Source organism: Cinclus cinclus, chromosome 1, assembly GCF_963662255.1.
Source record: "Cinclus cinclus chromosome 1, bCinCin1.1, whole genome shotgun sequence".
In the NCBI taxonomy this organism is placed as follows: Eukaryota; Metazoa; Chordata; class Aves; order Passeriformes; family Cinclidae; genus Cinclus; species Cinclus cinclus.
The window spans coordinates 15,805,450-15,821,730 of NC_085046.1; the positions used below are offsets into that span (position 1 = coordinate 15,805,450).

At 44.9% G+C, this 16,281-nt stretch overlaps 1 protein-coding gene across 1 annotated transcript; it reads right to left on the reverse strand.

The window, feature by feature from the left end:
* Positions 1 to 698: 698 nt before the first annotated feature.
* On the reverse strand, positions 699 to 15,361 carry LOC134044778 (phthioceranic/hydroxyphthioceranic acid synthase-like). The gene is made up of 6 exons (XM_062494164.1): positions 15,247 to 15,361; positions 14,367 to 14,520; positions 13,273 to 13,433; positions 10,335 to 10,538; positions 10,050 to 10,231; positions 699 to 6,263 (listed from the first exon to the last, which is right to left on the reverse strand). The coding sequence occupies exons 1-6, from the start codon at positions 15,359 to 15,361 to the stop codon at positions 699 to 701; spliced, it is 6,381 nt and encodes a 2,126-aa protein (XP_062350148.1).
* Positions 15,362 to 16,281: the final 920 nt, after the last annotated feature.

The window sequence follows — 16,281 nt, forward strand, 5'->3', positions numbered from 1 at the left end:
TCTGTGGGTTCTGCTTTCTCTTCAAAAGAAGAGGTAGGTCTCACTGGAAGAAAATAAGGGCAGATGTCTGGATTAGGAAGACTTAAACTAGGGGAATGAATGAAAGACAAAAACAAGAAAATAAGAAGAAATTACACTATGGCTTTTGCTTTTCAAACTATACTACTATTCTTGTTTATTTCAGTTTTCATAAAATGGTTAATTAATTTAAAAATCCAGTTGATTTACTGTATGCTTTGCACCTGGTACATTTTTATTATTTTTGAAAACATAAGGAAAAAAATCAAGTTTCCTTTTTGGGAAGAAACCTTGAAATTTTCAACATCCAAAAGAACTTTCAAAAAGACACAGGTATTTATATATATTGCATAATCAAATTACTTGATAATTTAGTTAATTTAATAATACTTTTAAAAATACATAAAGAATACAATTATGTTTAAAAAATTCTAATTCTGATTTACATGTCTATTCATAATGTAGAGGTGCAAACAGTAACAAATCAAACTACTGATGAAATTAAGAGTTAATTAAATTACTGTTGTGATTCTAAGACAGAGGAGCCTGGTGAAGGGTTTTCTGGGTCAATGCAGAAGAGTATATTCAGAATCACCAGACATGCTACAATGACACATTCGGACATGCTGCAAGGAATCTGAGTATTGTCAAAGTTTCACAATTCCAGACTGGGAAGATTCCTATAACCAGCTCCCATCTTCTACACTTTGAACCACAGCATTCTTCTTTACATCTGTTCCATTTTCATTGTTTGTTTCTTCTAAAACTACCACTAAACTTGACAGAGTTGTGTGAGGATCAAGCAGTTTCACAAGGGGTATGTCCACCTTTCTCTCCTTAAAGACACGGTTCTGAATTGTCATAGCTAACATGGAGTCTATGCCCAAAGACGAAAGTGGTGTATTCATGGTTAGTTCATCTGTGCTCACTCCTGTGAGGTCACTCACCAGTGAGGTGATGTAGTCTTCAGATTTGAGAAAAGCAGTCTCTGAGACTTCCATTTCCTCAAACATTTCAATCTTGTTCCTGAAATCTTGTGAAATAAGTGATGTGAAGCGACTTTTGAGAGAAGCAATCTGAGAAAAAACATGATGATACAAAGTTTGAAAGTTCAATTTGACAACAGCTTGCTGTGGGCTGTTTATAAGTAAGGCCTTCCTGAGATAGTCATGAATTTCATGCACTTGCAGAATATCTATGCCCTTGGATCCCAGAATGCTCTGAATGTGGTTTTGATTGAGCAGAATGCCAAGGTTCAAAGCACCCCAATTAATGGCCTGGCCTGAAAGCCCACAGTTCCTCCTGTAGAGGCAGAAGAGATCCAGGAAAGAGTTTGCAGCTGCATAGTTTGTCTGGGTGGCATTGCCCAGGAAGGAAGTAACAGAGGAGTAGCACACAAAGTAGTCAAGCTCCTGGCCTCTGGTAGCCTGGTGAAGATTTAGGGTCCCTGCTACTTTTGGGCTCAGCACTTTGTGAAAGTCAGCCAGCTTCAGGACTTCAAGGCGGCCATCATGTAAAGCAACAGCACTTTGGAATACCCCTTTGATTGGACTCCCCACAAAGGTGTTGGCAATGGACTGGAAAGCTTTCTCAACATCACTGGTCAAAGCCACATCACACTGCACAGACACGACTTTGCTCCCTCTGTACTGCTGCTGCAAAGCCCTCATCTCTTCTTGCTTCTCCCTGCTGGGAATTCTCCTGGACAGTATTGCAATACACCCTCCTCCATTCTCAGCTATGAATTTCACTGTTTCAAAGCCAAGCCCAGTGAGCCCCCCAACTACTACATAAACAGCGTTCTGCTTAAACAGCTGCTTCTGGGGCTCGTACAACGGGATGTCTGAAAGCACGCCGGCGTCCTTCTGCCTTCCCAGAACAGCCAGGGGGACAGAAGTGCAGGTGAAATAGGACGTCACAGAGTTTAGCCCTTCAAAGTTCTCAGGCTGCTGAAAAACAGAACCTGAGAGATGTCTGAACTGTTTCATATCCATGGAACTGATCCAGGCATGTACAGTCTTCTGCAATTCCTTCAGAGGTGCTTTCTGGAAAAGACTGGCAACAGAGAGGATATGAAAGCTGATGTTTTCATGATCAACTTCACTGACATTCTGGATACATTCAGACTGTTGATTGCCACACACAATCACCACATCTTTAAGAAACTGCATGTGGGCCAGATCCTCCTGAGACAGTCTGTTGACTGGAGGGAGAATAACAAGGGCATTGCACAGGTTGATATACTGCAACATGTCAGGAGTATGCTTTGCAAGGACTGTTCTCCAACCCATTTCTTCTGCTGCTGCAGAAAGAACATGGCACAAAACCGATGACGGTTCTGTAGTAATAATACCCAATGTTCTGCCATGTTTGCCCTTGGGTAACCTCTGAGTGAAGATTTCCCATGCAATGATGAAGTATGACACACAAGGGACATTCTGGAGGAAGGGGAATTTCCTTGCATTGAAACAAACTGTTCCTGGAATCTGAACTCTGGATGATGCAGCAGTGGGATAACATGAAACCACACGATCTCCCACTTTCACTTTTTTCACATCCATGCCTGTTGCAGTGACTGTACCACTGAAATCAAGACCTAGAAGCCTGTGTTTGTCTCCTGCCTGTGAGTTCCAATACAGTGTGTTACCAAAGCTGCAGCTAGAAACACTAATGGGAAAATAATCTTCCGAGTGCAGACAAATTTTATCCACTTGAATTTCAACACTCTGTTTGTCAAGCTGAGTAGCAGCACCAGTGAATAATTCCCCAGACAAGTCTTTTGCTGCGTATGGATTAGAAGTGTACAAAGTGAATGATTGTGATTTCTGGAGAGATCTTACAGGTTGGATGTAATCTGCATCTACTAAAGGTGTGCGTCTGATTTCAGACACATAAATTCTTCCCTGGCTGATGCAAACTTCTGGGTAGTCCCCACCTTTGTACTTGACAAGAACATCTGCTAACACTGAGATGTCCAGGGAAGTGGAGGAGCTGAGGTCAATCAACTGAAATGTGATTTCTGGAACTTCAACAATACAAGTTCTGGTCATGCCATACAATGCAAACCCACAGTTCACGTGGTCCACATATCTCTCTGTTGTTCTGTAGGTGATCACTCTGATGGAGCAGCGGGACGTCTTCTCTCTTAGTGCCACCACTACCTGGCGATAAGCTTCGCAGCACTTGGCCAACTGATCTACTGCTTTCCTTGGGAAATCTTCATTTAACTTTTGAATTCCCCACAGGAAGAGGATTTCATCATAATCCTCAACCTCTGCTCTCATTTTATTCTGTGTATCCCCTTCCATGAGGCATTCCCAATCTTCATACATAACATATCTCGAAGCAGGGTGCAAGTGCTTTCTGAGCTGCTCACCTATCCCAAATTTGTCTGCAAACACAAGGACTCTGGGCTTAAACCCCAGATATCCAATTGTCTGTGAAAGAGAGACTTCTTTCCATTTGTTTTCAAACAGGAACTCATTGTCTCTGGAAGATGACTCCTTCATGAAAGTGATGGCAACACGCTTAAGTTCAGCCAATACAGAGCCGTGTTTGTCCACAAAGCATCCACAGACCTCAAGGCAGTTCCCAGTGGATTTGCTCAATCTCATGTATATCATCATTTCCTCCTCCAGCGGGCGGAGCACCACCAGGCTGCCTATCCCTGAAGGAAAGCCTGCTCTGGACTGGAGTGTCCTTGAGCTCAAGACAGCGGTCATCTGCAGAAAACAGTCAAGCAGCACTGGGTGGATACAGTAGCTGTGCGTGTCTCTGATGGTCTCCTCATTCACCTTTATGCTTGTTATAGCTTCCTTTAGCTCCTGGCAATAATGAACATCACCGAGCTGCCTGAATATGGAGCCATACTGAAAGCCAACCTGAGACAGTGCTTCATAAACCTCCTCTCTGCTAATCACTGACTTGCATCTTCGGTAGATGGCTTGGAAGGAGATGCTGCTTTCTTCCACCACACCTTCAAGCCCCTTTGCCACTTGGCCAGCAGCATAAACTGCGTTGGAGGAAGAGACAACCTCAAAGCTTGTCATGGCTTTTTGTGGACTCAGCTTGATACTCAGTACTTGGGAACTCTGTGTGAGAACACACGGCGCAGAAAAGCTGATACTCAGCTGGCAAGCGCCCAGAGGCACTTTAGGTCTTGAGCTGCTCATCACACAGGCTAGACCAAGCTCCACATAGAAAGCCCCAGGGATTAAGGCCACCCCATTGTTCTTGTGCTCATATAAGTATGGTGTTGTGTCCTGGGACACCAGGCAGCCAAACTCCACGTTGTCACTGTTTATGCCATAAATCAAAGCATGACTGGCGCTGACTGGCAAACCTCTTTGGTTTGCTTGTTGATGGAATTCCAGATAGTCCATGAGTTTTTGGCGATTAAATTGATATCGTGGAATGGCCACAGGAACACTTTGGTACCCATTATAAAAGTGCTGCCAGTTGGGATTAAATCCCAGTTCAAAGAGATTTCCTACCAGGGTGAAGAGTGTCTGATATTCTGCATCTGTTTGCAAAGAGGACAACACCTTTGTGCCCTTTCCTAGTGTTTCTTTTATGCTTCGCTGCAATGCTCGGTGAGGACTTATTTCCACAAACACCACGTTTTCCCTGCCTCTGGCTGCAGTTTGGATGGCTTGTGTGAAAGCAACAGGCTCACGAGTATGCCGTGCCCAGAATTTACCCTGAGCAAAGTCATTTTCAGATGCAGCCACCCCAGTCAGTGTTGAAATTACTTCTGTTTCCCCCTTATGCTTTTCTAAAGGCTCTATCTGCTCCTCCAGCTCCCCAAGTATCATATCCATGCTGGGGCTGTGGTATGCAGCTGGAACATTTAAAACATGAAGAAAGATGTTTCTCTGACTGAAAGCTTCAGCTAATTCTCTCTGGACAGCTTCCACAGCATCTACACTCCCAGACAAGGTGCAGGAAATGGGGCTGTTGAAAGCAGCAATGCACACCTTTCCCAAGTAGGGATGCAGGCGTTCAGCAATCTCTTCAACAGGGATGTTTCCAACCACCAGCATCCTGCCACTGGCGGTCTTTGCCTGCAGCCTGCTCCGATGGTAAATCACTCTGACTGCATCTGCCAGGGAAAGGTACCCAGCAATATGTGCAGCAGCAACTTCCCCCACTGAGTGGCCAACAACAGCAACGGGCTTAATACCCCAGTGCTTCAGCAGGGAAGCTACAGCAACCTGCAGGGCAAACAGCAAGGGCTGGGAAAGCTCTGGATTCAACAAGTCCTTTGGGCTACGATTTCTTGCTGGCAGGAGGCTGATGGCAGCGTGCTGCTGAAAAAGGTCTTCTATTTCCTTACACTTGTCTCTGAACACCGGCTCTGAGCTCAGCAGTGCCTCGCTGAACTCCTTCAGCGTCACGCCATTGCCACAGAACACAAACACCAGCTGTGGTTCCACTTTGGACATGGCAGGTTCCATGGTCGCTGCTGACTTAAGGTCCTGCTGCAAGTGTCGGAGGGAATTTGTGACAAACGCTTTTCGGTACCTGTAGTTGGCATGGCTTCTTCTGCAGGCAGATGTATAGGCCAGGCTTGGGAGAGTTACAGAGTTCCTCGTGCTCAGCTGCTCAGCTGTATCGGCCATTGTCATCTGAAGGGACTTAGGGGATGCTGCTGACAGCAGAAATAATTCCAGGGGCTTCTTAAAGGCAGGAAGAGGCTCTGGCTGTTTCACCTGCCTGACTACAACATGAGCATTGGTTCCTCCAAATCCAAAGCAGTTGATGCCAGCTACTCTTCCATACTCACTGGATTCTTCCCAAGGCTCTACAGCTGTGGCAACGGCAAGGTTTAATTTTTCTGTATCAATGCTGCTCATCTCCTTCGAGTAATGCAACGATGGAACAATCTTGCCATGATGCATCATCAGGAGCACCTTGATTAACCCGGCAGCTCCAGCAGCTGATTCAGTGTGTCCAATATTTCCTTTCACTGAACCAATTTTCAGAACGGGAACTCGGGAAGACCTGTTTTTGCTAATGACACTACCCAGGCTCTCAGCTTCAGTAGGGTCTCCAGCAGCAGTTCCTGTGCCATGGGCTTCAATGTACTGCACAACTGAGGGATCCACACAACTTTCATAAATGCTGCGCAGTAACTTCTCTTGCTCTATTTGAGACGGTCTGGTGATCGGAGTCGTGGACCTGCCATTCTGATTGACTGCACTGATGTTTATCACACCCCAGATTTTGCTGTAGTCTTCCTTTGCCTGTTCCACGAAAAATTAAATTATGTATAATCAATAATACTAGTAGTCTATGGTTAAAGATGTCACCATGAACCTTCCAAGCCTGGTGCAGCCCACAGACTATTACCCATTACTTATCCTCCATGTAAGGGGTGAGGTAATGGCAACACATACTCTGAGAGCAATCAAGAAAGATTTTGGGTTTGGGACATTTGCTAAGGAAATCTGAGTCAGAAGTTTTTTTTATCCTCCATACTTCCAGTTCAAAGCAGCAACATTGGAAAAAAATATTTAAAACAGCAATAGTTGAAAGCTTCCATATAGAAAGAAACAGACTGGCTGAGTCTACTGAGACTTAGCTCTGCACCTGGTGTCACCACCAAGATTTTGGGGTTTTTAATGATGGAATGGCCTTTGCAGAGCCAGGCATGCTGTCATCAGATGGGGCTCACCCGTCTGAGTAAGGAGGGAGAGTCTTTGCATGGGAACCAGCAAGACTTCTTGGAGAGCTTTAAACTAATTACGATGAGAGAGGGCAGTAATACCAGACTAGTCCCTAGCAAACTGGGTGAAAGTATAAAAGTGTTAGAGGGGCAGGGTAGTTCTGAGGCACCTCTGCAGGTGACTCTGAGATGTACCAGCCACACTGGAGCACACCAACTGTCTTACAGAGGCGAGCCTGGTGCCCCTGAGATAATAGAAGCCAACAGGGAAATATCAGAGACACGCCTTAGTACCAAAAGAAGGCTTACGAGGGAATATCTTGATCAAGCACCAGCAGTCAAAGATGCAACCACTAGACAGGGCAATGGGACATCCCTTCACACCCCACTGGGATGTTGTCACCATCAAACACTTCTATTAATTGCTGTATCCCAATGCACACAATATGGAGAACAGGAGGAACTAGAGATCTCCATGCAGCCACTAGGCTTCAATCTCATTGCAGTTGTGGACATGGTGGGATAGCTCCTGTGACTGGAATGTTGTCATGAAGGGCCACAGGCTGTTTAGGAGAGACAGACCAGGAAGGTGCAGTGGTAGAGCTGCCCTTGATGTGAGGCAACACTTGGAGTGTACTGAGCTCTGCCCTGGTCAGGATAAAAGGGTGACACCATTGTGAGTGTTTGCTACGGGCTGCCTGATCAGAAGGAGGGAGGGGATGAGGCCTTCTAGAGGCAGCTGGAAGCAGCCCCACAGTCACAAGCCCTGGTTCTTGGGGGGCTTTAACTACCCTGCCATCTTCTGGAGAAGCAACACAGCAAAGCACAAGCAGTGCTTTGGTTCCTGGAAAGCAACTTCTGTCTCAGGTGGAGGAGGACCCCACAAGGAATGCTGGGCTGCCCAAGCTTACACTAACAAACAGGGAAGGCCTTGTTGGACCTGTGCTGGTTGGGGCAGCCTTGGCTGCAGTGCCATGAGATTGTAGAATTCAGTATTGAAGGAAGAGGTAGCAGGACCGAGAGCAGGATTTCCAACAAGGACTCCAGGAGAGCTAACCTTAGCATCTTTAGGGATCTTGGAAGAATTCCATGAGAGAAGACCCTGAAGGGAAAAGGGGTCCAAGAAAGTTGGTTGACATTCAAAGCTCACTTCCTACAAGCTCAAGGACAGTGCATCCCAATAAGAGAGAAAGCAGGTAAAGGGGGCAACAAACCTCTGTGGATGAATAAAGAACTCCTGTCATTAGTCAAATATAAGCCAGAAATATACAGGAGATGGAAGCAGGATCAAGCCACTCAGAATGAATGTAGAAAGGTTGTCAGAGTAAGCAGAAATGAGACTAGAAAGGCCAAAGCCCATCTGGAATTAAATCTGGCCAAGGATTTCCAGGATTTAAAAACAGGGCTTTTTCAAATCCATCACAACAAAAGGAAAATTAAGGATAATATGGGTCCATTAGTAAATGGAGGTAGGATCCTGGTAACGGAGGATGCATAGAAGACAGCATTATTGAATGCCTTCTTTGCACCTGTCTTTACTGACAAGACCATCCCTCAGGGATTTCTGACCCAGGAGACCAGGAAAAAGGAAGGCTGAAAGGAAAATCTTCCCTTGCTCAAGTAGGATTGGGTCAGAGAACACCTAAACAAACTTGATATCCACAAGTCCAGCAGCCCTGACAGGATGCATCCACGAAGTCTGAGAGCAGAGGGAAAACATAGCAAGGCTGCTCACAATCATCTTTGAAAGGTCGTGGCAATCATGAGACATGCCTGAGGACTGAAAGAAACCAAATGTCAACCCAGTCTTCAAAAAGGGCAAAAAGGAGGACCAAGGAACTACAAATCAGTCAGCCTCTTCTCAGTCCTTGGAAAGGTGATGGAGCACCTCATTCTGGAGGCCATTTCTATCCACAAGAAAAATAAGGTGATCAGGAGTGGTCAACATGGTAAAGGTAAATCACATTTGACTAACCTGATTGACTTCTATGTTAAAACAACTGGATGAATGAAGGGAGAGCAGTGGATATTGTCTACCTCAACTTTATCGAGGCTTGTCACTGTCTCTCACAGCATCCTCATAGAAAAACTCAGGAAGTGTGGACTGGATGAGTGGACAGAGAGGTGGATTGAGAAGTGGCTGAATGGCAGGTCTCAGAGGGTGACCAGTGGTACCCCCTAGGCCCAGTATTGTTTAGTTTGTTCACCAGTGGCTTGGAAGAAGGGACAGAGGCCTCCTCAGCAAGTTCACTGTCAACACAAAGCTGGAAGGAGTGGCCGATACCCCAGAGGGATGGGCAGCCCTTCGGAGGGACCTTGACAGGTTGGAGAGATGGACAGAAAAGAACTGACTGAAATTCAACAAGGGCAAGTGCAGGGTCCTGCACCAGGGGAGGAATAACTCCCTGCACTAGGACAGGTTGGGGGTCAACCTGCTGCAAAGCAGCTCTGTAGAGAGGGACCTGGGGGTCCTGGAGGACAACAAGCTGTCCATGAGCCAGCAGTGTGCCCTGGGGTCCAAGAAGGCTGATGGGTAAGAAGGCTGTATTAGGAAAAGCATTGTCAGCAGGTTGAAGGAGGTGATCCTGCCCCTCTACTCAGCCCTGGTGAGGCACATCTGGAGTGCTGTGTCCAGTCTGGGCTCCTCAGCACAAGAAAGACATGGAGCAAATGGAGTGGGTCCAGAGGAGAGCTATGAAGATGATGAAGGAGCTGGAGCATCTCTCTTACGAGGAAAAGCTGAGGGAGCTGGGCCTGTTCAGCTTTGAAAGGAGATGACTGAGAAGGGGCCTCATCAGTATCTGTCAGCATCTGAAGGGAGGGTATCACAGGATGGATCCAGGCCCTTGGTGGTGCCGAGCAACAGGACAAGAGGCAAAGGACTGATACTGGAACTGAAAGTTTCACCTGAATACAAGGAAGAAATTCTTCACTGTGCAGGTGACCAAACATTAGATCAGGTCGCTCAGAGAGGGATTGGGTTCTCCCTCACTGGAGACAGAATGTGTCAAGAATCATCTGGACACAATCCTGTACATCTTGCTCTAAAACAACCCAGCTTGAGCAAGGAGTTCGGACTAGAAAATTCACTGTAGCCCCTTCCAACCTGACTGATTTTGGGGTAATCTCACACTTTCTCTGTAAAGAAGACAACAAAACACCACAGCAAAGAAAATAATGCTGACTTTTAAATGGGGGATCCTTTCCCTATGCAAGGGGAAGTGCACAAATTCTTAAGAATGCTTCATTAATCTTAATCTTGAATTGGAAAAACTTCACTGGAAAAGTCATTATTAGTGCTGAAGATAAAGAAATTCAGTCAAGCAACCAGTCTTACTTCAGCCTGCTTCTCAAGCAATCTTACCTTTCTCAGTGGTTTGAGGAAAACAACACCACAGCCTTCTCCCCTTCCATAGCCATCTGCTTTTTTGGAGAAGGGTTTGCTTATGCCCTCCGGAGAGATCATTTTGGCTTTACTGAGAGATACAAAGGTGCGAGGATCGATGATGCAGTTCACCCCACCACAGATTGCTGCCTCACAGTCTCCTGGAGTCAAACAGAAACATACTCATGTTGAGATGGCCCAGATAATAGACAGAAACCGTAGCAATCCTGATGTCATTGTCCAGCATCTCCTCAGTCCCCTTACCTGATTTAATGGCTCGCAAGGCGTAGTGCAGAGCAAAAAGAAAAGATGAACATGCGGTATCGACAGTCAGGGACGGTCCAGTCAGATTAAATGTGAAAGACACCCTGTTGGCAGCAATGCTCATTGCTGTTCCAGTGCCATCATAATGATTTATTTCACTCACTGCTCTGCTGGTTATGATTTCGTAGTCTCGATTCATGAGACCTGGAAAACATCAGATACATGTCAAGTTAAGCCAAGCCAACAGTAGGAATGTACAGCTGGAAATCTGATGGTGTAGTTTGGTTTTCAGCATTAAGACAAAGCCACGTGGTATCAGGGCTCCTGTCATGAAGCTTTGCCTCAACACAAGTCAAAGGCAAAAGTCACAGCAATTTCCCCTGGACACAACTTACACAAACATACCAAACATTTGAAATTCCTACCTGCCCAGGAAATAACAGGAAATTCCTACCTGCCCAGGAAATGGCCTTTCCTGATGGCTTAGCTCACTGTACAATGCAGCTAAGATCTCTGTAGTCTGCTTAGAACGCTGTGTCTCAGTTTGAGACCGAGATACAGTTTGGAGACTCAGGTTGTTTTAGTTTAGCTATGAGAACATTCATCAACAAGTTACAAGGAGGGGGGGTTCAGCTATAAATGTATAAAACATTAACTTCAGTTCCTCAGATGTACCAAGTTAAAGGTCACAGCACAAACTACATCCAATACTTTGTGTTTATCATCAACTTTCACACTTGCAATCAGTAAGAAAGAGTAAAGAAGAACATGGCCTGTGAGAGCAGTTGTGTCTTCTTTCTGGGAACACTACACTTGAAACACTGTGGATCCTCAAGTCCATGAGCAGTAGCTCTATTCAGAGAACAAGGAATAATTCCCTCAGTGGAAGAAGAGCATCTCTCAGACTAAAACATAATCTAAAGCGTTTCTCCTATAGGTACATCAGCCAACCTCCCCCAGAAAACTCCTTTTTAAAGAGACACAGATTACACCAGCAATAATGTGCTGTTATTCTAGTATTGTCCTTTAAATATCTTTCAACAGCATCTGGCATCATCTCCTCCATAACTTTTCTGGTTCTGACAAAGGCAGTTGGACAAGTGCACCGTGGTACCATTCTAATGTCCACAGGAGGATTTCTGCTGCTTTAAAAGGATATTAACCCCCAGAACACCTTAACCAAAGTAATATTGGAAAACAGTATACTGGGGGAAAAGTGCAGGCCTGTGTAGAAGCCCAGAAGATAAGGGGCTAATGTACACATGTCAAACACCGTTTGCCAGATAGCCATGGAGCCAGCCAAGGATTGTCAGTAATAACCAAGAATTGTTAAAAAACCAAGATGAAACGGGACCATGGGGCGGTAGGGCATCACTTCCCTAGAATGAACATCCTTGTTCTGCCCCACAGAGATACAATCACAGAATCACAGAATCAATTAGGCTGGAAAAGACCACTGAGCTCATTGGGTCCACTGTATGGTGAAACACCACCATGTCAACTAGACCACGGCACTGAAAGCCACATCTAGTCTTTCCTCAAACACTTCCAGGGATGGTGTCTCCACCACCTCCCTGGGCAGCCAATTCCCATATCAAGTCACCCCTACAGTGAAGAATTTCTCCCTAATGTCCAATCTAAACCTCCCCTGGCACACCCTGAGGCCATGTCCTGACATCCTGTCCCCAGTTGCCTGTGAGAATAGGTTGATCCCCACATCACTATACCCTCTTTTCAGGCAGTTGTAGAGGGCAATAAAATCTCCCCTGATCCTCCTCTTCTGAGGATAAACACCCCCAGCTCCCTCAGCTGCTCCTCCTAGGACTTGTTCTCCGGAACCTTCTCCAGTTCTTGATGAGTTTCTCTGGACATGCTCCAGCACTTCAAAATCCCTCCTCAATTGAGGGGCCCAGAAGTGGACACAGGATTCGAATTGTGGCCTCACCAGTGACATACATAGGGGTAGGACCACTGCCCTGCTCCTGTGGTGACATTACTTCTGATACAGGCCAGGATGCCACTTGCCTTCTTGGCCACCTGAGCACACACTGGTTTATGTTCAGCTGCTGTCCACCAGCACCACCAGGTCCTTTTCCAATCAGCCACCTTCAAATTACTCTGCCCTCATCAACAAACAAAAGACAGCCCCAGCACAGAAGCAGGAATGAAGTGTTGACCCAAGGTGAATCTGGGGAGAGGGAGATCGAAGATCTCAATATCGAAGGCCTCCAGAAAGTTGTGAAAGAAGGCACTAGACAGGATAACTAATTTGCATAGAAAGAGAGAAACCTGTCTTGAGGAAAGGGAAACCAATCTATAAAAAGGTAACCCCACCTAGGCTAGGAGGTGCCCCAGGACACTGGATATATCATAGCCCAGACCAACATGGGAACCAGGACTTGTGATCTCTTCTTCTCTCTTTTTCTCTCCCCTTCTTTAATTAATCTCTTCCATTCTCTCTTTTCCTCTACCATACACCTTTACCCACAACCTACTGATACAGCAGGTCAGGGACCAGCATTCCAATTTCCATGCCAAGTCTGTAATTTATTATTAAGACTGTGATATTTTGCAAGTAATTACAAATCTTGGGTGTTCCTTTCCCCTTAAGGGTGGAACACCACATCATCACTTGCCAGTATGTTTCCCAAGAAGGCTTGGGCTGGGGAGGCAGTTTTAACTGCTGCTTCACTTCAGTGCCTGAACACAGGAAGAAGAGCACCAAAAACAGATACAGGAATTGTACCATGAAGTTCTAGAGCAGCCTGATAATTCTTACCAAAAGTAACCAGTGGTGCCATAGCACAGTACTGCTACATCTCCAGTCTACATTCGGCCCAGATCTAGCGCTAGAGAACATATTGAAAGGTTATGAAGGATTGCTCCAATCTTTATGAGGTTCAAACACACTTGCTTTGCCATGACATTTTCATCTTACCAATAAAAACACCTGTTCTGGTGCCACTGACAGATTCTACAGGAACTCCTGCATCCTCCAGGGCTTTGTAGGTGCACTCTATCAGTAACTTCTGTTGTGGATCCATGCGTTCTGCTTCCATATTATTAATCCCAAACAGGTGGTTGTCAAATGAATTAAATCTGAAACACACAGACCACAATTGGATATGGCATATGTATATAAGATGCATTCCCTTCTGGACTCACAGTAAACATGTTTTGCAACTTCATGGAAAGCAGAGCAGTAACGGGTGTTTAGGCCACAGTTCCCATTTATGAAATTCGGAAGAAAATATTTATAAGGCAAAGATGTTTCAAGTCCCACCACAAAAGATGTCATTTTATCAATGGCATTTCAGAGGTAAGACCCACTTCTACCCATTTTTATTCTCATGGTTATTGCACTACTTCCAGTTAGACTCTGCAAACTACAGAATGTGCAGAATGAGACCACCTCTGCTGTATAATGGTCACTGCCAACAAGCTACAAAGAAACAGTGATTTCTACATGATTTTTAGCCAATACATACCACGGCTTTACAATTTCAAACCAAAAGGTTGAAGATCAGCTCAGGTGTTTTCAATGGATACCCATGCTTCTCTAGTAATACATTCATACTTTATGTGTGTCTATGTGTGTCTATGTGTGTGTGTGTGTGTGTGTTTGTCTTTAAAAGCATCTTCAAAATAGGCCCATGCTTGCAAAAGACCAAGTCGAAATTTAATCTGTATCTCAAGATCAGATTTATATGGCCTTCTATCATTTCTTGATTCCAGAGCAGGATTCAATATCTCACATGGGACTAAGCACTAAATTAATGCTGGGTCCTATGATTCAACCCTGCCAAGTATAAATGTCAGGAGACAGTGAGATTTCTTCTGTACATGTCAACTTCTCCTCTGAATGAAGCTCTGCAGCCTGAGGATCTAAGGTGAATGTGGAATTCCCATAGAAGACACTGAGGTTGAGCCTACTGCAATTTGCTCTCCTTCACACTAGCACAGCCCCTGAGCAGCAGGACCCATAGGCTAAGTACTCCAAAAATCAGTGGTGCAGCAAGGGAACAGACTCACTCATCTAGAAGAGCAGCTCGTGTTGTGCACATTTTTCCTGGCTTGTTATCATCTGCATCATACCACTCCTTGGCATTAAATCTCTCAGGGGGGATTTCTACGGTGCAGTTTCTGCCTTCCTCCAGGACTTTCCAGAAACTGTCAATTCCATCTCCTGTTGTACAGAGTTGTTAAAACAGATGAAAAGGATGCGCTCCCCTTCCCCATGCAGACTCAGAAATGCAAAATCAGCTACAAGGACCTCCCACATGGGAATCTAGGCTGCTTAAATATGCTTGCCACAGAATGAAGTGATCCTGCTTTGGTGAAAGAAAAAAGGAAAAATCTCGACTGCTCCCCTCACAGCTTGTCTAAAAGCAAAGAACCCCCAGAAAATCCTTAACCACCTTCTCTCCCCATTTCCCTACCATCTCACTACATCTACTCTAAGCACTGTAATAAAGCAGGAAGCTTTCTTTTAGATAAACCCAACCTGTTTATATTGCAGCCATTGCTGATAAGAATGTCCAGCCCTTCATCTGTCCTGTCCCTATGGCTGTAGAATCCTGTAACAATGCACAATCACCCAGCCAGTGAACATGCAGAAAGTTCCAATCATCCCACACCCATCCAGCTCATTTGTATGAGTTTCATGTGCAGCTCAATGTCCTGCCCACAGCCAGCACTGCAGCTTCCCTCATCTGTCTGTCTGTCTGTCTGCAAACAAATTCAAGCCAAGTAGTTTCCAGCACAGCACCACCTTTCAGAGAGATCCCACAAGCAGCAAAGTAACAAATTCTATTAAGGGACAAACATCTTAAATTTCTTCACTCCAGCATGAAGAAAAGACTTGTTTTCCAGTGTTCCCTCACAGCCTGCTTTGCTTTCACCCCAAACTTACCTCCAGGAAAGCTGCATCCTATTCCAACAATAGCAACTTCATCTCCAGTCTCGATCTCCATCTCCTGGGGTGCACAAGACAGGAGTAGTGTCAGCCCCGTCCAACAATGATGCATTTACCATTCAATAAATACTAGGTTAAAAGGTGAACTTCTCACAAAGACACAAACTTGTTCAGAACTTTGTTAATCTGGAATGATCTGCTGTTTGTTGTGATGACAAATGACATTGCCCACAAGTGACCAGAGCTGTTCTCTATTTTTCCTCTTCTCTACTTTTGGAGGAAATTCCCCACTTAATTCCCCAGAATCTCCCATGAACAGACACTTCCTTTTTGCTGTTTAACCTCTGCTGACAGACATAAGGTGAATCTTTTCAACAAATTAGATGGCAAAGACAAGAATTCCCTTTGGGGTCAAAATTAAATACCCCACAATAGAATTGACAGATGATTTCTTTTTCCTTGATTCTGAGAAAGGAACTTGTCAGATGAAAATCAATTCAAATGAACTTATTAGAACTCCCTAGGATACCCAACTCTAAGCTCTTCTTCAGTCCTCCTGGATTTCCTTCAACCCACAAAGAGAAGATTTCTCTAGGAAGGTTTTGTAGGGGATTCTTGGCAGTGGGGAGAGTTTCCCATCCCAGGGATAGCACAGCAGATCCCAAAGAGCCTTTCTCAGTCACTGACTGATAGTAGTGAAGCAGAGATGAGGCTGTTTCACAGCCCCACACATCACTCAGAGTAATCATTTTCTTGGAGGTTTGTTTTGAAAGGTGAAATTGGCAATGACTGCTCAGATTCATACTTTGAAAAATTTATTTCTATGTTCCATTAGCTAAGGCAGGGAAAGTTAAAAGGCCACCTAGCAAAAATAAGAAAATAATTTGGCTTTCTAAGAGTAAATTCTATTTTACTAATAATGTAAATTCAATATTGACATAAAAATCTTTTCCTTTCAATTCTTTCAGCATTGTCTATGATTCCTGTGATTCTATGATTTCTTATTTCTATGTAGATGCTAAACTAAAGCTG

Coding starts and splice junctions, on each gene's coding strand:
- LOC134044778 (XM_062494164.1), bottom strand. CDS start 15,361: ATGCATCATTGTTGGACGGGGCTGACACTACTCCTGTCTTGTGCACCC. Junction 10,539..13,272: donor CAGAACAGGTGTTTTTATTG/GTAAGATGAAAA, acceptor GATGTTTTCCAG/GTCTCATGAATCGAGACTAC. Junction 10,232..10,334: donor CTTGCGAGCCATTAAATCAG/GTAAGGGGACTG, acceptor GTTTGACTCCAG/GAGACTGTGAGGCAGCAATC.